The sequence below is a fragment of the Momordica charantia genome (genome assembly GCF_013281855.1).
Source record: "Momordica charantia cultivar OHB3-1 chromosome 4 unlocalized genomic scaffold, Mcharantia_2.0 BLBB01000004.1, whole genome shotgun sequence".
NCBI classification, from domain to species: Eukaryota; Viridiplantae; Streptophyta; class Magnoliopsida; order Cucurbitales; family Cucurbitaceae; genus Momordica; species Momordica charantia.
In genome coordinates, this window is record NW_028275162.1 from 4,655,459 (window position 1) to 4,678,078 (window position 22,620).

The following is a 22,620-nucleotide window of genomic DNA, read 5'->3' on the forward strand; positions in this document are numbered from 1 at the left end:
TATATCAATTTTTTTTAATAAATAGAAGAGAGAGAGAGAGAGGGAAGCAGGCACCGTCCAAAGTGGGACCCGACATTATCCGTTTTTGTCGTGTAGCGTCGTAACGGCATGGTCTTATGATTGTATTTTGTGGTCTTCCCTAACCAGAGACCTGTTTGTAACTCCGCCACCTTTCTTTAAAAAACGCCTTCTTCTTCTTCTTCACTTCTCAGTTCTCTCCCCACCCACCATTGCTTCCAGCCCTCTTCCCATTCTTCTCTCACCACACCCACCATGTCCCCATCTTGGGAGAGCCTCCTCAACTCCTCCGCCGCCCGCCTGTCCTCGTCGGGAACGAAGAGGGAGCCGGCGGAGGAAAAGTCCGGCGCCGCCATACTTGGAGTTGGAGAATCCTCCGATCATGAGATTCATATATGGACTGAGAGAGAGAGGCGAAAGAAGATGAGGAATATGTTTGCTAATCTTCATGCTTTGCTTCCTCACCTTCCTCCTAAGGTAAAACCAAAACACAATTTTTTTTTTAGGAATAATTAAGCGTGATATTTATTAATGTAATTACGAATATATTTGAGTGTTTGTGATTTGAATTATATTATTTATTTGTTTATTTTCCATATGAAGACAAGTTTTCTTCAATGGTAATAAACCTTAAAAGCTGCAGATTCCAATGGCGTTATGTGACACTGATTTTTTTTTTAATTATATTGTATATCATGACTTTTAATATTAATGGATGGGTAGTTTTTAATTATTGACACGTTTTTTCCTTTTAGTATTTCTGAAGAAATTTGTAGCCTATGACATGATATGATAAGTTCACTCATTAAACAATTTAGGTTTTTCTTTTTATTTTTTTGCAAAGGAACAATTTAGGTTTTTATTTCTGGATAAAGCGACAATTTAGGTTAATTTTATTTTTGTTTTTGTATGTGTCTTTTAAAAAATTATGTTTATTTACCTTTTCTTTTCTTTCTCTTAAATGCTTTCCAGAAAATTTTAAATTATAACTAAATTTTACAAACTAAAATTAAAAGTATATATAGCTTTTCAAAACTTTTTTTCCTTCAACAAAAATATTATTTCATTATTGTTTAAGAATGTCTCAGTTCTTTTAACTATTTTTTAAACAATATAAAAACTTATACTTTTCTTCTTCTATGTGATAGTTTTTTTTTTTTTTTAATTCAAGCCATATTTATGCTATTTGCATAATTTTAAATTTGTTGCTATATTTAAAAATCCTATAAATAATAAAGAATTGGTTAGAATGGAAAAAGTTTTTTTAATAAAAAATTTCTTTTCTACCAACCCGAGGATAAACTGGTTAAAATACCTATTTTCGACCAAAAGATCATGAGTTCGAATTCTCGATCTTCATATGTTGTACTAAAAGAAAGAAAAAAAAGTTCTTATTTATTTTTGTTATACACAATTTTTTTTATTCAGGCAGACAAATCCACCATAGTGGACGAAGCAGTAAACTACATAAAAGGCCTTCAACAAACCCTTCAGAAACTCCAAAAACAAAAACTGGAAAGGATCCATAATACTAATGTCGCGCCCTACGCCTACGATTCTCTGAAGCTTCTTCCTTCCCAGTCCTCAACTCGGGAGGCCTTTTTGGCCGATCACGCGTCCTCCTCCAACGACATGTCGGCTCTGCTTTTCTCCAACAGTACTACTACTTCTCCCAATATTATTCCTGCTCGCAGTTGTTCTGTTTTCCAGACCTGGACTTCTTCTAATGTCGTCCTCAACGTCTGCGGCGGCGACGCCCAGATCAGCATATGCTCTGCCAAGAAGCCTGGCCTCTTCACCGCCATTTGCTATGTTCTCAAGAAGCATAAGATCAATGTCGTTTCGGCTCATGTCTCGGCCGATATCGATCGGAGCTTGTTTATGATTCAAGCCCATGTAAGTAATTCAAATGCTATACCTCTCATCTTTCTTTTTGGTTGAATTAAAAAAAAAATACTCTCCAACTTTGAGGCCTATCAAAAATACTTTTATCTCTTTTCAAAAGTTTTTTAAGCAAATATTTGTTGATATTTTAAACCAAAAATTGACAGAGTGAAATCTTAAAAAATTACAATTAATAGTAGTTTATGTTTGTCACAATTAACTACACACAACAAATTTGGTACCGTCAATTGTGGTCCTTGTTATTTTTCTTACTGTCATTAAAGGTCAAATTTATTGTCTTATCAGTTAATTGGTTCAAGCAAGTTTTCATTAATTTGTCGTTCCAAATTCTGCCATGTTAATTTTTTATTAAAAATAATAATTAAGGTTTGTTCAAAGAGTATTATTTTAAAGGTTTGTGAAGTATTAAGGATAGTATAGAAACTTTTGAAATGTTAGGGTTATTTTTCGAAGCAAGGGACGAAATTCAAGGTACATTTTTGTAATTTAGCATTTCTTTTCTTTTTTTAGTAAGTTTTGATTTCTTTGTTTATTTTAATTCTTTTTAGGAATACAAGCTTTGGTAATTGTTTTTTTTTGTTTTTATTTTATTTTATTTTTAAGAAATATTTTCAAAAGTGAACATGAAATATGGAAACAATAAAATCTAAGGTTATGTAATGTTAGGGATTTAAAAAATATATTGTTTGTTGCTTTTTCAGGAAATAAAAATAAAACTATTTTCTGTAATTATTTTTTGTTTATTTTTTAATTAAGAAAATAAATGTGCTTGGTGTTTCTTTATTCTCTCAAATTTCAAATTTAAAAATTAAAATCAAAGTTTTACCTTGAGAATTAACTGTTTAAATAAAATAATAAAACTATTATGTTGTATTTAATTTTAATATTTAATATACACTTTTTAAATAAAATATAATAAAATAATAATTTTATTTATGTTTTTTAAAAACTAAAAATGAAAACAAGAAAGGAGGAACCAAATTATGTTGTATGTATTTCTAATATAACAACAAAAGAATACATATTGATATAGTTACTAAAACTTGTGTTTCTATGTTTTCAAAAATATAAATAAAATCACATTTTTATCCTTTATAACTTATAAAATGAATAAGAATAATATTAAAAATAACATAATAATTTTAAAACGTTTGTTTTTAAAACAATCCTTTATCATGCAAGAATTAACTATTTTCTTAATTTAAAAATAGTTACAAAAAAAAAAAAACCAAATCTTTCCTAAGAATGGCGCAATGACAAAGGTCATAGGCTTTATGGTATCACCTACCACAACGTCTTAGATTCATCGATTACAAGAAATAAGCTGAAATTGTTATTGATTCGAAGTTCATATTTAAAAAGAGTTGTTTCGATGGAATCAGGCAAATGGAGGATGCAATGAATTTGGGACGGCGATTGTGGCCGAGGATATATTCAAACAAGCTGCGGGGGAGATCATCTTCTGGTTGTCTTCTTGATGATTGATTCTCCACTCTCTATTCAACATCAAAGCCATCGTATCAAGTTTTCATAACATAATTAACATGTAGAGTAATGGGTGTACTATCTCTCTATATATAATTTTCTCAAAATTTTCATAAAATAATAGACTTTTATATAATATTTAATTAATTTTTGTTTATAAAAATAAATTTGCTATAATTCTTTTTTCTGATAAGAAACCTGAATACCTGAATAGTTATCAACAAGACATATTTTTAAAAGGTAAATATGAGAATGAGTAATTTGGATAATTTAGAAGATTGAGTGTATTCTCAAAAACTCATCTTTATCATTTTGATTAGTTTTCACATTTAAGAAGATTACAATATATTTTTAATTCTTGAAAAAATATAAGAAAAATGTTATTTTTTTTCCCTTTATGTAGCATATTATAACCTCATTCCTCCTAGGGTTAAAAAACAAAACGTAGGAAAAAAAAAGGAAAACCTACTACTAATATTATAGCGTAAAAAGGAAATAATAATAATAATAATAATAAACTCAGGAAATTGAAAATTGGTGAAACATCCTTCTTTTCTCATGGTTCACAACCAACCATATGAATTATTTGCTTTTTTTTATTATCTGTGAATGTTCGGGTCAGCTAGAGACGCACCTCGACTAATCTTACCGGATAAACCGTCTGATCCTACTACATTTGGTCGCCTAGATAACTCGTAAGATATTAAATCTTAGATAGGTGGCCACCATGATCAACCATATAAATTATCATAGTTAAACAATGTCACAACGATGACACATATGCTAAAGAGATATCATGAAATTTCTGATGGTTTATACAAAATTAAAGGCTTTATGTAGTCTAAGATTGAGAAGCTTTGGGACTTATTTGATTGACGTTATTGATTTTTGTTTTTTTGCTTATAATTTCTAGTTTTTTTTTTTCAGAAATTTGATACATGTTTATATTTTTTACTTTATACAATAATTTTTTAAAAACACGCATTTAAAAATTGCGTATAAATTTTGGAAAGAATAAAATCAATGTCCCATTTGGTAATGTTCCTGGTTTATTGTTTCTCATTTCCAATTTTAGTAAAAAATATAAGTATGTGACAGCTATTTATGTTTTGTGTATCTCATTTTCTGGACACATTATCAAAATTTTAAAAAATTTTGGAAACAGTACAAATAAGTTTCTTGTTTATTTTTTTTGTTTTCTATTTATTCTAAAACATAAATAAAATATTGTTTTATCATTTTGGAATCGTAGATGTTGGGAGGCATGCAATTCTATCTTTCTTTATTAAAAAGGAGAAACAATTTTTATATAAAAAAAAAGACGAAAACATTACCAAACAAACATAAATATAAAAACATTATTTTATATTGTTTATTGTTATTATTTCCATTTTTTAAACTCCCATTTCTTTCTAAAACACAAAGAAAAAAGCATCGTTTTATCCCTCTTTTTTTTTTCTTTTGACATAACATTTTATCACTCTTAAGTTATAACATGCATGTTAAATATTAAAAAATAAGTCTGAAGATTAATTTTAAAAATTAATTCTCATATAAATTTTTTACTTTCTTTTGTATTTGAAATTTTAGAGAACAACCAACCAGAATATGGTTACTAACATATTTAGTAACCTATTTATGTTTTTTTTAAATAAAAAAAAATAAAAGATAAGAAACAATTACCAAACACAATTCTATTTTTCTTCCTTCCTTCTTAAAAGACCATTTCTCTTTAATAAAGAAGAACAAACGAGGTCAAAGCGAGTATAGCTTTAATTGACCATATATCTCCAATCAAGATATTGACTTCTCAATTCTTGGATAATTATATATTTTTATCTATTATTTGATTTTTCAGAATCACTATTCACTGAAATTGAAAAAAAAAGCATGCTATTGACAATTAATTACTTTAATTATTGATTCTCAGAAAATAATAATAATAATAATCAATAAATTTTATAAATTCTAAAAAATATCGTTGTTTAATTATATTATTGATAGATTATTGACCGGTTAAAATAAATATATAATAAACTTTATCCAAAAACATTATTTTCCAACAAAATAAGTTGTTTTGTTTGATAAATTATTTTCTTTTATTTTTATTTTTCCTCCCAAAATAACTTGTTGTAAAGCAATTTGGAAAATTGGAATTTATGACCCACCAATAGCTAAAATTGGACAAATGAACCCTTTTTAAAAAAACATAATTGGTGGGAAATTGAGGTTTCTAACCCCATTATATAACTCATTTGGATTTTTGATCCTTTTTAAAAAAAACCTAATTTGTGATGTTCTAGTTTGTGACCCATTTCCACTTTTTGTAAAATTATCAAAATATCCTTCTTTATTTTAAGTAAAATTATCCACCAATCTCTTCTCTCAACCCTTACCATTTTTTTTAAATTTGAATATAATATGGATTAATTTAGGAGTCAATTACTTAACAAACGAATTCACACAAAAAAAATCTGTAGATTAAATCCTTCAATAACTAAATTAGGGTGAAAAAAAGATTTGCATGATCTAAGAATAAATGCATAAGATTTGTCCGGATTTAATTAAAAAAAAAAATTAAGATTGCATAAATGTCGGGTCAAAATTGCATTAAATGCGAGAGATTAAATTGACAAGGGCTAAGAGGGGAGATAATGCAAAAAAAAAAAAAGAAGAAGAAGAAGAAGAGAACTGAAATCTGCGGATCCCGGTCCGGGATTGCAGAATCTTGGACTGAATAGTAACCTGGTCCGTAATTCTCCAATCACGGGATCCGGAAATTTCATTTTTTTTTGCATTCTCTCTCCTCTTAGTCCTATTGTTAGCAATTAAATCTCAAGCATGTAATGCAGTATTGACCTGAGATTTTTGTAATCTTGACTTTTTTTGTAATTAAATTCGAACAAATCTTATGTAATTATGTACGTTTTTTATTTTTTTCCTATTAAATTTTTAATTTACTATTTAAGTTAGATATTTTTCTTAAAAGTTTTGATTTTTTAGGATTGTAATTAATTATTGTGAGAGATTTGTGGGGAATAAAGATTGGAAAGAGATTTGTAGAGGGAGAGAGGATTGATTTTGAAACATGAGGATATTACGGTAATTTCATATTTAAAAATTATAAAATTATTAATAAATAAGGAAGAGTGTGGTCATAAATCTAAAGTGAATTATGGGAGGGGTCAAAATTTCAAATTTCCCATAATTTGTGACCCCACCAACACTTAATTTTGACACCTTTCAAAAAAATTTAAAGCGAAATTACTGAAGTACCCTCACATTTAAAATTCAACACCCATCTTTTCCTCCCCATTCTCGGACCGTTCCTCTCCCTCCATTCCCAAAACTAAAATCCTAAACCTAAAATCATAATCTCATACCCTTCGTCTCCCTCCATCCATAGTGAACAATCCAACTTTTCACATCCAACATTGCCAACCAACAGTCGTCTTGGATCTAGGAGGAAGCGAGGTTAGTTGATCTTCGAAAATTTTCGTTACTTAGGTGTTAGGTTTTCATTTTCGACGCTATCTGAACAACCAATTAGTTGTAGGTTAGATTTTCCGGTTCCAGATATCATGAATCGAGAAGTAACGAGTGAGGATTCAATCCCGAACTCAATCTCGGATTCAAGTCCGGGATGCGTCCCGGTTCGTGTCCCAAACCAGAATGCACTGGGATTGAATGTTCAATCCCGATGCTCGAGGTCTTCATCCCAGACCAGGTATAGGTCCGAGACAACAATCTGATTTTTTTTTTTCAAGAAGCCAATCCGTGAATGTATGAATGATGAAATATCTCAAATCATTTCAGTAATTTTAAAGTACAAAAGGTTGTAAGTGCAACGTACCTAACTTTTCAAAAGTGAAAATGTAGGGGCAATGATTTTGGATAGTGTGGGGACAACGATCAAACACGTGGACAACAATGTTTCTTTGAGAGAATTTTAAAAACTTGATCTGTGAGGATTTTGGATAATGTGTTTTAAATTCAAAACATATGTAAAATATGAGTTTAAAGTTTGGTGGAATTGATAGATGAAAATTTAATGTATCATAAATGCATATTTGCATTTATTAACAATGAGAGTAAATTCATCTTTTCTCACGAATAAAAAATTAAAGGGGTCAAAATTAAATTGAGGTGGGTCACAAATTAGGTTTTTTTTAAAAAGGGTTCACTGATCCAATTTCAATTATTATTGATGGGATCAAAAATCCAATTTTCCAACAACTTTCTTTAGCTTATTATTTTCATTCCTCCAGCAGCCCAACGAGGCGGCCCAGTCCATGGCCCAACTTCATATTAATTAAAAAATAATAAAAAAAGGAAGAAGAGACCGGTGGTTTCACCCTCAAATGAAACCCTAGCCGCTTCCCTCCCTCTCACAAACCCTAGCCGGCCGTTCTCCGTCCCTCTTCTTCACTGCACCGTCGCTCCGCCGGCCCAACGCCGCATCGTCCCGATATCCTCCTCCCTCGCGCTCACTGCCGCCATCGCACCCCCCTTCCCTCTCGCCTTTCCTGCCTTTTCGCGTTGCACCGCTTCGATCTTTCTTCCTCTTGATCTCAGGTACATCACTTCTCATCTTTGTCTCTGTCTTACAAGTTCTTGTATGATTTTTTTGCCTTTGGCAACCGAACCGAGTAAATAAAGATTTCCCATCTTTTCTCTTCGCTGAATCATCGAGACTCGTCTGAGATCCTACCCTTTTGAGAATCCGAACCCTAATCGCCTACCATCTAACGTAAATAAATTCTTTTTGAGAATCCTAATCGCCTCCTTCCTCGTTTCAACTTTCTCTCCGGTCAATTCCGCGGTCCTCAAAACGATCCGGGTTAGAGCTCGTGTGCCCTAATCCGAATCTTCAACCGATCCATTGGGTTCGAGACACATTGCATCTCTTCTTCTTTTCTTTTCATTGGGATAATGGATTTAGATGTAGTTGCTGAATAGTATCATAAATAAAACGGTGGCAATCCAGCCTATTGTTTTAAAATGTAGGGTTACTGCTGTAGGTGATCAATACCTGATTGGAATTTATAAGATCTTTGTCGATGTTTGTTTCCTCTAATATTACTTTTCGTTCCACCGCAGAGGAAGGAAGAATACGAAGGGTTGGATTGATTATCATCAATTGATGCTAGGAGCCTTTGAATTAACTGGTATTTACATTCTTTCCTTATTACCCTTCTTTTCTCAAGAACCTAATTTTTCAAACTCATATTTTGTTTCTAGATCTAACAGAAATGTCTGGCTGTTATTTGATCATTTATTCTTTTATTAAATTGTAACTTTTTCATGGTTTAGCCCATGACCCATTTGTACATTTTTTTAACATAATATATATTTTTTTAAGTTATTCTACAGCCCTGGCTGATCTCAAATTTTCGTTTACATTATTAAAGTTTTTATAAATTTTAAATTTCTGGGAAGAGAACAATATGGTAATTCCTTCAAGAAAAATATTTTATTATATATGTATAAATGTAACTATATGTTACTAATTTAGTCTATTATCTCGTTAAATTTGTAATAACTTTTCTAATCAACGTCTCTCTTATTATTTTCTCGTTTAATTTTATCTATTTTCAAAACTTTCTTTAAATTTTAAATTTTTATGTTTTATGGCTTTTTAATGGTTGCCCACAAAATATTTGTTGTCTCAGTAGTTGCTACAAAATATTCTTTTGCTTGGAATAAATGTTGCCTTAATGATCAATATAAACAGGTTCTTTTGAAATATCGGTTGCTCCAATCTAAACAGTTGCCTTGAAATATTAGTTGCTTTTATATAAACAGTTGCCTCGATGTAAACAGTTGCCTCAATTTTTTGATACAAATAGTTGCCTCGATATCGGTTGCCCTGTATAAATAATTGCCTTGGTACTGGTTGCCTCGATACAAACAGTTGCCTCGATATAACCGGTTGCCCCAATATAAACGGTTGCCTCGATAGAAACAGTTGCCTCGAAATACCTCAAAACATTGGTTGTCCAGATATAAATAGTTGCCTCGATATAAATAGTTGCCTCAATATAAACGGTTGTCCCGACATAAACCGTTGCCTCAGAATATCGGTTGTCCCGATATAAACAGTTGCCTCGATAGAAACAGTTGCCTCGATAGAAATGGTTGCCTTGAAATATTGGTTGCCCCGATATAAATACTTGCCTCGAAATATTGGTTGCCTTGTTGCCCCGATATAAACAGTTGCCTCAAAATATCGGTTGTCCCGATATAAATAGTTGCCCCGATATCAACAGTTGCCTTTAAATATCAGTTGCCTCGATATAAACAGTTGCCTTTAAATATCGGTTGCCTCGATATAAACTGTTGCCTCGACATAAATAGTTGCCTCGATATAAACAGTTGTCTCAAAATATCGGTTGTCCCGATATAAATAGTTGCCTCGATATAAACAGTTGTCTCAAAATATCGGTTGTCCCGATATAAATAGTTGCCTCGATATCAACAGTTGCCTTTAAATATCAGTTGCTTCGATATAAATAGTTGCCTCAATATAAATGGTTGTCTCACATAAACAGTTGCCTCAGAATATCGGTTGGTCCCAATATAAACAGTTGCCTCGATAGTAATAGTTATCTTGAAATATCCTCGATATAAACAGTTGCCTCAATATAAACAGTTGCCTCCCGATATCGGTTGTCCCGATATAAATAGTTGCCTCGATATCAACATTTGCCTTTAAATATCGGTTGCCTCGATATAAACAGTTGCCTCAATATATCCGGACATAAACAGTTGCCTCAGAATACCGGTTGTCCCGATATAAACAGTTGCCTTGATATAAAGAGTTGCCTCGATGTAAATAGTTGCCTCGAGAAATATTGGTTCCCTCGATATAAGCAATTGCCTTGAAATATTAGTTGCCTTGATACAAAGAGTTGCCTTGAAATATCAGTTGAAGTAACAATTGCCTTGAAATATTAGTTTAAGTATCAGTTGGCTCGCTATTATAAACAGTTGCCTTGAAATATTAAGTTTCCTTGAAAATATCAGTTGCCTTGACATAAGTAGTTGTCTTGAAATATTTGTTTTGACATAAGTAGTTGTCTTGAAATATTTGTTGCCTTTACATAAACTGTTCTCTTAATGATCGGTTGTCTCAATATAAAAAGTTCCCTTGAATTATCGGTTACTTGGACAAATGTTGAATTGCCTCGGTTGTAAATAAGTCTGCTTAATTCCTACTTGAATAAAGTAAGATAAATACTGCTTAATTCCTACTTGAATGAAGTAAGATAACTAGGAATTTGAAAAATAAGCCGGAGGCTGTAGTGTTGCTTTTGGCAGAGCTCCATATTTTGGTGAAGCTATAGCAGAAAATTGTTACTTTGTTGGCTTTGCTCCTTTGGCTTCTCCTAGGTACCAAGGTTTTTCTGTACAATGCTTTGCCATTGCGTTTTTTGTAACTCCCAGAAGATTGTGATGGAAAATGAATTTGCATGATAAATATTGTTATAATAGTGGGAATGAAGTAGACAATTTCTGAAAGGGAAAGAAATTTGGCAATTAGAGCTAGAAACTGTTTTGAACTTGCCCACTGGTTCTTCTGTGTGTTGATGATGCTAAAAGAATGGGAGCGAAAGAGGAAGAGAGAAAAATGGGGGTAAATTCTCTCAAGGCTAGAATCGAAAAAACTGCAAGTATTGCTCTGCCTTTTTTACTGATATGAGAAAAGAATAAATAGTACATTTGCACAAAAGGAAAAGATATGGAAAGACCAATCAGTCTTAAATGAGATATCGAATATCTACCAACTGCTGTTTGGTTTGAAGTTATCATATAAATCAAACCTTTTGTGGGTAAATGGCTAAAAAGCGGTTCTACCAGAATTATGGTTCGAAAGAAATTAAAGGGTCGAAGAAGAATATAGATGGGTCACGGAATGTTTTAATATGGCCAAGTTTAAAGCTTCTCGTTGGTGTGATTTTTCCAACTTATTTGACTCTTACTCACCTAGCATGATAGGTTTGAATTGAGAGGCTTTTATATTTTTTTATGTAATTATTTTGTTATAATCTTGTTTAGTTGTTTTCTTGCTTTTCATTTTCCCAAATATCTTTGAACAATTTTTTTTTCATTTTCTGACTTCAATGAAAAGTTTGTATCTTGTCAAGATTTCAGTGTATGCTCATTCGTTTCACCAACGGTCGTAAATTCTTTATAGTGTATGAGCTGGACTTTGAGTATTGCAGAGGGCTGATGTCATAAAAAATTGGAAGGTGACCGATACCTATGAGTTTTTTATGTAGGCAGCTTTGGTCAAATGAGTTTTTTTTTTTAAATGGTAGTGTTGCTTGTGGGAGTCTTCCGGAGTCAATCGAGTCCATTGTTGAAGAAGCTGCTGCCAATTGTTCAAATGATTGTTTTTCAGATGCTAGCAAAATGACAAGGCTTGCTCTATGCTCGACATGGTAAACAAGGACCTCCCCCTCTTTTTATTGTTATTTTTTGAAATTCGTTTAATTTTGCACTAATGAGTCTGAATTCTTGTTTTTTAGATTTGATCGAGAAATTATCATGCGTGACAACCTACAGGTTTTACCACGCTTTAGATGCAATTTGTTCTATTGGTGATTTTTGGTAATTACTGTTTGACTTCGTTTCATATCAATTTTATACAATAACTAGAGCTCATTCTGTTAAATAAATAAACGAAAGGGACCACCAATTGGTGTATTGATTGCCTTATCCCATGGGAATGACTCTGATGGCGTGGTTTCTTCCTAGTAACGCCTCATTCTAGATGCTATGAGTATGAGTGAGAATATATCACAATGCACTATTCAAACTACTATAACATGATTATATCTTTTATTTTTTTCAACTGGGATGTAAAGCAAGAAAGTTAACACCCTTTTTAATTATACAGGTTGGGAAAACCTTGCTCTTTGGAGCAACAATTGGCTGCTGATGGGCAAAATGCTTGTGCCAATGTTGCTATTGTTGTTGAACAAACTATTGGCTTTCAATAAGAATGGTATGATTCACATTCAACTCAGCTATTTGAGAAGACGAAATGTGTGTGATAATTTTAGCTTTGTCGTATCTTTTTATTACAATTTATGTTTGCAAGATTACTGTTTGCTTATTTTCGAGACAAAATTATCAAAAAAACCAAAATAACGTTGGCGCATAAGCTTTTTTGTTAAATAAATAGTTGTTCCTCTGTCCTAATAAACCACCCTGCAGCAAGAGCTTTGGAAAGGTAGACCATTCCAAAATTTCTTTCTGTATTTACTGTTTAGGACAAGATCAAACCACATGAAATGTAGACTTCACACTGTTAAGAAGATTCCACGTTGAAAAGATAACAGACCTTCCTAACAAAGATTTATAATGGACATAAACTACTCTTCTCATTGCCAATTAGTTTTGAGATGAAACCCCATGAATATTTACGTGGGGTCCTATCTCAAAACCAATTGTCTATAGGTGTTCTATATCGGGGCATTTTTGTTTTTTTGGAGATTCTCCCTTGCATATTTTCCTTGAGAAAGCTGCAAGCCATTTGGAGTTTATCGAATCTCAATCCCTAAGAGAAGTAGTTAAAGTGGTCCATGGAGGTCCTTGATTGCAAATTCTAAGTTGTTTGATAAGATCCCCCATGTGTTGGTCACTATTCCCTGGGAGTATTATGCCATCTACATAGATTAACATGATTGTTAGAATTGAGTAATCTCTAAAAATAAAGAGAGATGGATCATTAGGAGAGTAACAAAAGCCAATGTGTAAAAGATATTGGGATAGTCGTTCAAAATAAGATCTAGGGCTTGAAGATCGATTTAGTTTGCACGCATAGTATGGTAGCTTTGGATTTTCAAATCCAGGAGGTTAAGCCATAAATACTTCCTCTTTCAGATGACCTATGAAAAAAAGACATTCTTAACATCCAGCTGCCTCAATTTCCACTCAAGTGTCACGGCTAGAGCTATAACAACTCGGATGGTTGTTGGCTTTACGACAAGGCTGAATGTCTCTCCATAGATACTTCCTCTTGTGTGTATCCTTGGGCCACTAAGCGAGCCTTGTTAACGTTCTATAAATCCATTCTCTTTTAGTTTTATCTTAAATATCCATTTTGATCCAATGATATTTGTGTGAGGAGGCTTTGGTACAGATCCCATGTGTGGTTTGATTCAAGAGCTTGCATCTCTTCTTTCATTGCTGTTTTCTGTTGGGGCATTTTCAGGGCCACTTTGAATGATTTTGGTTCTTTCTCCTGTTGTGATGCCATGTAGGACTTATTTCTTCTAATATTTATCAATTGTTGTCCTTCCTGAGTCATATTGAGGTTCAGTTGAGGATTGGCAGCCAGCTTGCTTTGGGTTATCATTTGATGAGAGGAAGCAGAAGGCTTGATAATCTGTTGCGTTCACCTGCAGTAGAAAGATCAAGATAAACATATAAATTTGTACTAACGTCAGGTAGAGAAGAACCTTCCTGTGGGGTGATTTGTTTGAGATTTGCAACACTGTGTGTGTTGTCTTCTTGATTTGATTCTTCATCATTGCCAAGTACTTGACTCGACCCTTTCTTGAATTGAAGAGTCAATTGTTTGAAGCTGTACATATAACCTTTCTGTTAAGGCTAAAAATTTAACTTCTATCAAGTCTGCCATTTCCTACATGAGAAATTTTTAGACCTTGTCCATTTCCTACATATAACCTTTCTTTACCTTCATAGATGCTTTTGTTATTTAACTTACCAAGATCATTTAGAATATGAGATGTAGCTCTGGAATCAGCATAGAGTGTGTCATCTACAGGTTCCTCAATGCACAAAGCAGCAAGAGCCTTTGGAATTTCCTCTGGTTGAAATGCGTGATTGAATCTTTTTCTGCGGCTGTGTGATTGAATTTACCACATATCTGGCATATTATTTTCTGCATTCTCAAGTTTTTGTTGGTAGTCTGGAAGTTGGCATTATGATGTGATGTTGGCTGCCTGCCTTGATTAAATCCCCTTCCTCTGGAGGAAAAAATACTTCCACGCCCTCAGGATCTCCCTCTTTGGCTAAAGAAGGCCTGGTTGGTGATTGAGTTGGCTGTCTTTTTCTTCTTCTTCGAGGATCAGTTGCTGTTCATACGACTTCAAAGCTAAAAAAAACCGATTATACTAATGACAAGGAGCTTTAGACAACATAGCAGTTTTGAACGGTTTATATTTGATGCATATACCTCTCGCCAAATGCATTACCTTGGTTAGATCATCCGCTGAAAGTTTATCACGTAAGCCTTTGAACTTCTTTAAATAATCATCTAGGCTTAGAGTGACCTTTCTTAGACTGACGAATGCCTCATTGAGATGGAGCTCATTTTCCTTTGTAAGAGTGAGAAGTTGTTCTTCGAATCCACACTTGATGTGCATTCTCAGTTCCTCCTTCAATCATTGCCAGCACCTCTTCTGAAATAGTCCCTAAAAGCCGCGATGTTAGTGATCCATCATTGTTCATCCAAGTAATGTATTTTGGATTTGGTTCTTCTTTGTCTTCTGTGGTACTGATTTCTGCTTGTGGTAGAGTATATTCTGTCATATGTTGCTCAATACCCATGTTTCAGACAAGAGGCACTACTTGTGATTTCCATATGAAATAATTTGACAGGTTCAACTTGATGGAGACCAAACTGATGCATTGATGAAACATTTGGATTGTGAGACTTCCCTTCTGCTTTGGCCATGAATTTTGTGTCTCCTTTTAACAAATAGCTGGTTGATCCCTTCGTGTAGATAAGCTCTGATAACATTAGAAAAAATGATAAGTCTAAGGAATATACCAGTAAGTTGTTCAAATGCAATAACACACACTATGTGTTATTGCCTTTGAACAACTTACTGGTATATTCCTTATTCTCATCATTTTTTCCACATTAAGGTTCGTTACATTTTTATTCAGCATCTCTCAATTTCTGTTTCATTTTATTTCTCAAACTTCAAGGTTTTTCTCTTTCTTTTATACATACTCTATTTTTGTGGTTCAAAAATATTTTTCTTTTGATATTATAGCTGTCAAAATCATTGTTGTTGTTATATAACAGTTGCTTTGAAATATTATTTGCCTTGAATTTAGTTACTTGAAATATTAGATCCATTTAATAATTGATAGTTTCCTTCAAATATTGGTGGCAAACTATAAATATTATATTGAGGCAACCAATATTTCTTGTCTTGTGATATTATGGTTGCATATAAATATTAGTTGTACCAATATTTCTTGTCTTGTGATATTATGGTTGCATATAAATATTAGTTGTCTTTATATAGAAGTTAATTTGAAATATTGATGCCTCAACATAAAGATTGTTTCAAAATATTTGATGTCTTGTTTTCGAAGTATTGGTTATCTCGATATAATTGTTGATCTAAAATAGCCTTTGATACAAAGAGTGCAAATCCAATTTGGTTCCTTTGGTGGTTTCCTGAGAATTGAACCAATGAGTTCAATTAACGGAAACATGGAATTGGAAATGGGAAAGAAAATGGAAGCCCTAAATTTAGGGTATGTTCCCTGTATATATATGAACCCAAATCTATTGGCTTGGACTAATTTTTACCTTGAAATGTATTTTGTCCCAATACAATAATTGCTACAAAATATTTGCTACCTTGATATATGACATTTATCCTAGAAATCTTGTTGCCTCAATATAACGGTTGCTCTGAAATTATAGTTACCTTGATATTGGTTTGCTCGATATTACCATTGCCCCTAAATAACTGTTGTCTTGACATTATTGTTGCCTTGATATTATAGTTACGTAGCTTACTCTAACAGTGGCCCCAAAACATTGGTTGTCTTATTATTACAGCTGCCTTGAAACATTAGTTGTCTCAATATAACGGTTGTCTAGGAATATTTGTTGATATAATGGTGGTCTCGAAATATTTGTTGCCTTTGATATGATGGTTGTCCCAAAATATTGGTTGCCTCAATATTATGATTAAGTCTCGATATAATGGTTGCTTTGGAAGGTTGTTGTTTTTGATATAATGGTTACCTCAAAAAATTTGTTCTGTCTTCAAATATTTATACCAATTACCTTGAAATTATAATGGTTGCCTAGATCTAATAATAATTTTCTGGTTGCCCCAACTAATGTCTTCAAATATTTGTTGCCTTTGACACAGCGATTTTCTCGAGATATTAGTTTCGTCGATATTTCGGTTGCCTAGATATAACGGTTATTTTCAAATAGATTAGTTACCTCAATATAACAACTCTTTTCAAATTACAAGCAAGGATTGTTCGTGGAATCAATATGCATTACGCCCACAAAGGCCAATTCTGTTTCTGTTCTCAAACATTTACAACAATGGCGCATCATCTGTAATTAGCAATAGGCAGCCATTTCTGGTGTATCCTTCATCTCATATTGCACCTTAAACTTACATTAGTTCAGCGACTACCCTACACAAATTACATGTCCGAGTAAATTTGCAGATCAGATGCGCTCGGAAGACGAAAGAAAGAAGCCGTAGTTTCAGACAAATATGACCTCCATCTTTGCACAAGGGTGCGTTTCTATGTGAGTTGTGAAATCTTCATTACCTTTGAATCTGAAGGTATATAAAGCCTGCCTCTGAGTCAACCCAACAGGGTATATTCTGTATATTTTCAGCTCATCTCCTCCTCTTATGCTTTCGGGCCGTTCCTGCTTCCAAATCGGTACGTGTTTTAGCGAACTGAACTTTGCGAGTACTGCTGATTCTAAAGCCTCCAATGTCAAATTATTTGACCTGCCATCGTCGTTAAAGCTAAATGATTTGGGTTTCCCTTGGAAAAGATGAAACGTGCTTGGGAGTTTGAAGGTTAGTTACCTCAAGAAAATGGATTGCATTTCAAACCTCCCTCTCTCCCTTATGTATAAATGATATACGGTTTCGGAGCCTCGGGAGCATTTGCACAGTCGTTTCTTGAACCCGGGAAGACTGTTCTCTTCTTTCTCGTGGATGATGGTTGCCAAGTGGATGCAAAGGCGGCATGACGAGTGTACTGCTGCCATGTCTACAAGTGCCTTGAAAGAATCAGAAGGCCCATCATACTTCCATCTGAAAGATGAGACAAAGCCAGCCAAATCTTCATCAAGAGATGGAGGGAGAAGAAAAAAATGAGTTCATATCATATTCAGATGGCGTCTTGCTCCAAGTACCTTAGTGATTGATTGTATGCTTTGGGATTTTTGGCAAGGTATTTCATGGACTTGGCAATCGACTCGACATCGGAAATTTCCTTGATATGCAAAAATGAATCGGGAGAAGGAGCGAACTCCTGAATATTTGGAGCGCCAACCACCACGGGAATAGTTCCTACAAATAATTCAAAGACTACTCAACAAAAACTCTACAAAACAATCAGTGCAGAAACTCCAAGTACAGGGGAATTTTTGTGAAGTAGTCAAATATAAAACTCGGAGACGGGCAAGCCTGATTAACAACATGTCTTACTGACGTCGGTAACAGCATCAATCAGAGAAATAGGTGAGAATCTCATACCTGCAACAAGAGATTGGAAAAACTTTTCAGTGACATAATCCTCCTCATTGGAGTTCTCAAAAGCCAAGCTGAACTTGTAGCGCTTCAAAGTTTCCACTTTGTCAACTGCAAACATAAATCAAAGAACAGTTTAGTTTGGAAAGATTGTGTACATTAAAACCCAAAGTTTCCACTTTGCCCTGATCAGAAGAATAAAATATTATAACTAAATTTGAAGCATAGAATTAAAAACAAAAGAATATCTTTGGAAAATGAGAAGTTCTGCTCACTAAAACCCAAACAGAATTCAAAAAAAGTCATGCTAAACCACACCATCATCAAACTTAACTTCAAAAATCCATTTAAAGGTCCTTTGGAAGAACTGTGTTAATTCCCATTTGCTACCAACTCAACCAAGCTAATAAAGAACTAATTTTTAACAAAAATATTCAATCAACACACATTGTTGAATGTCGATAAAAGTAAAACCAGTAAACAAAGTCGGTCAGTAAACTCAGTAAAGTTAAAAACTAAAACTTGTAAAAGCTTCAGTGCACCTCTTCCATCACGGTTGTTGTGGCAACTACCATATGAATCAATTTTGACATTCAACTTTTCGAGGGCATCAAGAGCTTGCAAACGGAAGTTTCGGGCACCACAGTTCGATATGAAGGCAGCTGCAAGGGCACCCTCAGTCTTTGGCTGCACTGGTGCCATTATCTCGTATTCGGCCCAGGAAAAGTATCCAACAGGAACATCTGATGATAGACTTGTGGTCATAACCACTGTGTAACCCCTCCTACAGAAGTTAAAGTTAATTTGTTAAAGAATAATAAAAGAAGTCTACATCTAAAAGCAACCTATAGAAAGCAGAGTGAGCAGAATGTTTACAGGGGAAAACATTCAGAAATAAGTAGTCCATAGTAGTCCCAACTTTTTAGGTACTCAATCTTAGACAATCTAAAAGGTGATGATGTTCAATCCGATTCTAGAGTCTAAGGAAAATGACCACAACTTTGAAGTAAAAATATGATCAATAACCTATTTAATGAAGATTGGTAACGAACCAGTTAATTTACTTGAACCATATAATCCGTAGACTTATCACCAACTTTTTGTGGAACAGCAAGGAGATGTGGGGAATGTGATGTCGGTTAGTTAGTAAGCTAGCTTGAGAAAGTTAGATAGTGAGCTAAGATCGAATTGTAAATAAAGGGAAGGAAAACATGAGAGGGGGGGTAGCTTGGAAATCGAAGTAGAATTAGGAGAGTGTGGCTCTTGAATTCCCGAAAACCTTGTCAAGAAGAGAAGTTTACTCCCTGCTTGCTGCATTTTGTAATCAATCATTAAGAGAAATACAACAAATTGTTGCTTAGTGGTGTTGTTATATAACATGAACCAAGACCAGCAATCAGATGTTGCAAACTATCATAACCAGAAATTTAAAGTTAATTTTATCATTAGGGTGCAGTTTCAGAAATACAGAATAGTATTTGCAAGAATCACTGCAGACAGGAATAATGGAAAGTAGTCCTCTAAACTGGAATAAGCTTATATCATATCAGTTAGGCTTACCCACCGTCTCGCCAAAGCAATATCATTCTCTGGATAGTAATGCGATGATTCCATTGATCGAAGTACGCTAGCAATTCTACCTTGTTGAGGTGATCCCAATACAGCATCGGCTTGCTGACTAGGATTAAATCCAAACTGGCATCCCACATCACAAGTCCTCCACTCCTATGAAGAATTTCAAAAGGGTAAAGATCTTAAAGAGTAAACCGTAGGAGCTTGAAAGTGAGGAAGAATTAGAACCCAGTTTTCTACCAACATATATAGCAGCTAGTTTGTACAAGCCAAGGGATTGACACAACTTATAACCATTCCCCCTACAACCCATCTGTATGATCTGTCCACACCTCGCCCGAAGAAAGAAATGAAAAATGAGGAGGAATTCTCGATAATCCATGGCGATCAATGCCGAAAAGAAATAAGAAATGAGAAGGAATTCTTATTTAAGTTGATTGGTTGTAGTAAATTTAATAGTCCAACACTTTCTTCAATACTTAAACACTCTCCCTCACTCGTAGGCTTGAAAATTTGTACATGGTTCAACAAGTAGTTATCGATATTAAATAGGGAGGAAATTAATCTCCAGGATTCGAACATAGGACCTCCTACTCTAATACGTAATATCATATTAAATTACTTGGACCAAAAATGTAAGTCCACGGATAGGGTAAAATTAACACTTAAACACTTTCTTCAATACTTTAACACACGGCAATCAATGCCCAAAAATCTCAATTATGCGACTGCAAGAGGTCACTAGAATTGTAACCCATGACACTAGGAGCAACAGAGAAGGGAGTGCTGATAAAATCAAAATACATACAAATCCCATTCACTAATTTCAGATACAGATCTCACAAATTCATAAATTGGTAAACAATTAGAAAGGAAGATAAGTAAAAAGTTGCCTGTGTAAGGATTATTTAAGCAATTCTTGTAAGAGTTTATACTTGATAGGACTTCCTACATACTTCTTCAAGCCAAAAGACTACTAAAATCAAAACTCCAAGCTACAAAAATTTGCAAAAGGAGAGTAGAAAGAACCTTCTCAGAACCAGAAACCAAAACAGGAACCTTACTGAAGTCCCTAGAATACTCCACAGCATCCTCCTTCTCCAGCCACTCCTCACAGCTCTCTGTAGCAATAATTCCATCATTAATGGCGGAGATTCCACTGCCCATTTTACTAAAACCTTCACTCCCTTCTTGCAAATGCGAAGATCCATAGAACAAGTCGACCCACGAATCCACCATAGCCGCATTCTTCGCCATATCCAGCCGATTCAAAGATGCTATCTCTGCCAAAACCACCATCGCCACAACCAGAGGCATAAAACGGGTCCATTTCCTCTTGCTCCCCACTGAAACCCCATTAGAAACAATCGAATCCTCGTGGGTCGTTCCTGTTCGCAAGATTTTTTGCTTTGCAAAAATACCCATGTGGGAAATCGAGCAGTCCAGCAAAATTGGGGAAAACGGCGAGAAGGGAAGATGAAGGGGACTGATTCAACATTTCAAAAGCTCTGTTGCGGCCATTGGAAGGAGATGATGGGAAAAGTCAAGTGGGATTTGGCTGGTTTTTCAATGGTTTCGTCTTCTTCAATCAAGATGATTGGAATTGGATTGTGAAGTTGGGTCAAGCAGAAGCATGGATTTTGGTCGTTTAAAGTCTACGCTTACGGCTCGTATGCTGTTGGAGTTATAACTATAAAGCTCAGCACCAAGCCTACCTAATCCCTTTGCTTTCGGGATAAAGTTTCAGAATGTCTCTTTAGACAATACTGTAGTCTGTACCGTGAGCAAAAGACCACTTTTTCACTGAAAATTCGTATTTGTTCTTCAATAGATAGTTTTCATGTATTTCTCAGAATTATAATTCATGCAAAACAATAATGTTTTTTTAGTAAAACATGTGGGTTAAAAGAATTCGTACTCACAATCTAGGTGCAATCTTCTCATCGGATGTAGGCGCCTTAATCTGTTAAGTACGCGTATACATGCAGAAGAATAATATTGTTGCAGTATTAAATATTAGAACCTATCCTAAAATTTAGTGTTGGCATCCCGGGAAAAAAGAAAAAACATTTTTATTTTCAAGCAAGTAACGAAAGTTATGTATTTTCTTTAATTTGTAACGATTAAGTCTTTATCATAAAAAAATTATTAAGGTGGAGTATTGAATTTTATTACGTAGCAAAATATATATATTTTTAGTACTATTATGTCGCAACATATATTATGTAGTTTATGAACGTATTTGGTCTCTTTATATTAGGAAGAATTTTCACTGCACTTTAATAATATTTCATAGGTTATGAACTAAATTGTTACAATTTGAAAATACATAGACTAAATTGTTTTATAATAAAGTTTACAAACTAAATTATTATTTCAATTAAAAGTGTTGTACGGGAAATAAAAATATTTTTTAACCAAAACACATCTCATGTCTTATAATTTTATCCTTACTAGCAAAAAATATATTACTCCTTATCGCATAAATAGAAAACATGTAATATATTTAATAAGGTACAAGACTGTTTATGAGATTTAATAACACCATAAAGATCAAATTCAAAGTTTTAAAATCACATGTGTTTGGGAGTGATTTAAGAATGATTAAAATTATTTCTTTTTCCATTGATAAATTGAATTTAGGAAAACTTAAAATCACTTAAGATATCACTTGGATGATGATTTTGAAAAATCAATTATACTTAAACTTCTTTTTTCAAAATCATTAATTCTACCCTCACTTTCAAACACACCCTAAATTTAAAGCAAACCCAAACAATAAAAATTAAATTAAAACTTTTAAAACTATAAAAACCAAATTTATAATTTAACTTAAAATTTATTATTAACATTTTGGCTACAAAATAAACTTTTAAATATCCTTTTAAAATAAGTATGTGTCTAAAACTTTGTTCGTATAGCGTAACTGTTAAATCATTAAAATTTAGATTTATTTTTTTTCTTCTTAATACAACAACATCGTGTAAAAATGAGGATTCGAATCTATGATCTTTTAATTGGAAAGTAATTGAATTAAGTTTAGGTGGGAAAAGGCTTGAACACTTAAAAAGCAACTTCGTTGATAGACCCAGACCCAAATTTGTAAAATTATATTCTTAATATA

At 33.5% G+C, this 22,620-nt stretch overlaps 2 protein-coding genes and 1 long non-coding RNA gene across 5 annotated transcripts; 2 read left to right on the forward strand and 1 right to left on the reverse strand.

Annotated features, from left to right (window-relative positions):
• The first annotated feature begins 222 nt into the window (after positions 1–222).
• On the forward strand, positions 223–3,553 carry LOC111007871 (transcription factor bHLH95-like). The gene is made up of 3 exons (XM_022280402.2): positions 223–495; positions 1,447–1,914; positions 3,306–3,553. Exons 1-3 carry the CDS (start codon positions 274–276, stop codon positions 3,399–3,401), a joined length of 786 nt encoding a protein of 261 aa, XP_022136094.1. The 5' UTR covers positions 223–273; the 3' UTR covers positions 3,402–3,553.
• A 4,107-nt stretch (positions 3,554–7,660) lies between these two features.
• Positions 7,661–16,572, forward strand: LOC111007624 (uncharacterized). 2 transcript variants are annotated; one of them, XR_015790299.1, is made up of 6 exons: positions 7,661–7,983; positions 8,509–8,576; positions 11,730–11,852; positions 11,940–12,021; positions 12,311–12,418; positions 13,680–16,572. It is a non-coding gene; the product is annotated as an uncharacterized LOC111007624 (long non-coding RNA). The 2 variants fall into 2 exon arrangements; XR_002600998.2 differs by having other exon boundaries at positions 7,668–7,983; positions 15,043–16,572.
• A 107-nt stretch (positions 16,573–16,679) lies between these two features.
• LOC111007907 (glycoprotein 3-alpha-L-fucosyltransferase FUT11) lies at positions 16,680–21,198 on the reverse strand. 2 transcript variants are annotated; one of them, XM_022280450.2, is made up of 7 exons: positions 20,526–21,198; positions 19,489–19,649; positions 18,467–18,708; positions 17,931–18,035; positions 17,588–17,744; positions 17,256–17,486; positions 16,680–17,174 (listed from the first exon to the last, which is right to left on the reverse strand). In XM_022280450.2, exons 1-7 carry the CDS (start codon positions 20,919–20,921, stop codon positions 16,919–16,921), a joined length of 1,548 nt encoding a protein of 515 aa, XP_022136142.1. In that variant the 5' UTR covers positions 20,922–21,198; the 3' UTR covers positions 16,680–16,918. The 2 variants fall into 2 exon arrangements, with proteins under 2 accessions (XP_022136142.1, XP_087979014.1); XM_088122888.1 differs by having other exon boundaries at positions 19,485–19,649; positions 20,526–20,877.
• Between the last annotated feature and the right edge of the window lie 1,422 nt (positions 21,199–22,620).

Coding starts and splice junctions, on each gene's coding strand:
- LOC111007871 (XM_022280402.2), top strand. CDS start 274: ATGTCCCCATCTTGGGAGAGCCTCCTCAACTCCTCCGCCGCCCGCCTG. Junction 496..1,446: donor TTCCTCACCTTCCTCCTAAG/GTAAAACCAAAA, acceptor TTTTTTATTCAG/GCAGACAAATCCACCATAGT. Junction 1,915..3,305: donor TGTTTATGATTCAAGCCCAT/GTAAGTAATTCA, acceptor CGATGGAATCAG/GCAAATGGAGGATGCAATGA.
- LOC111007907 (XM_022280450.2), bottom strand. CDS start 20,921: ATGGGTATTTTTGCAAAGCAAAAAATCTTGCGAACAGGAACGACCCAC. Junction 18,709..19,488: donor GATATTGCTTTGGCGAGACG/GTGGGTAAGCCT, acceptor TAACTTCTGTAG/GAGGGGTTACACAGTGGTTA. Junction 17,175..17,255: donor ATGCAATCCATTTTCTTGAG/GTAACTAACCTT, acceptor CGACGATGGCAG/GTCAAATAATTTGACATTGG.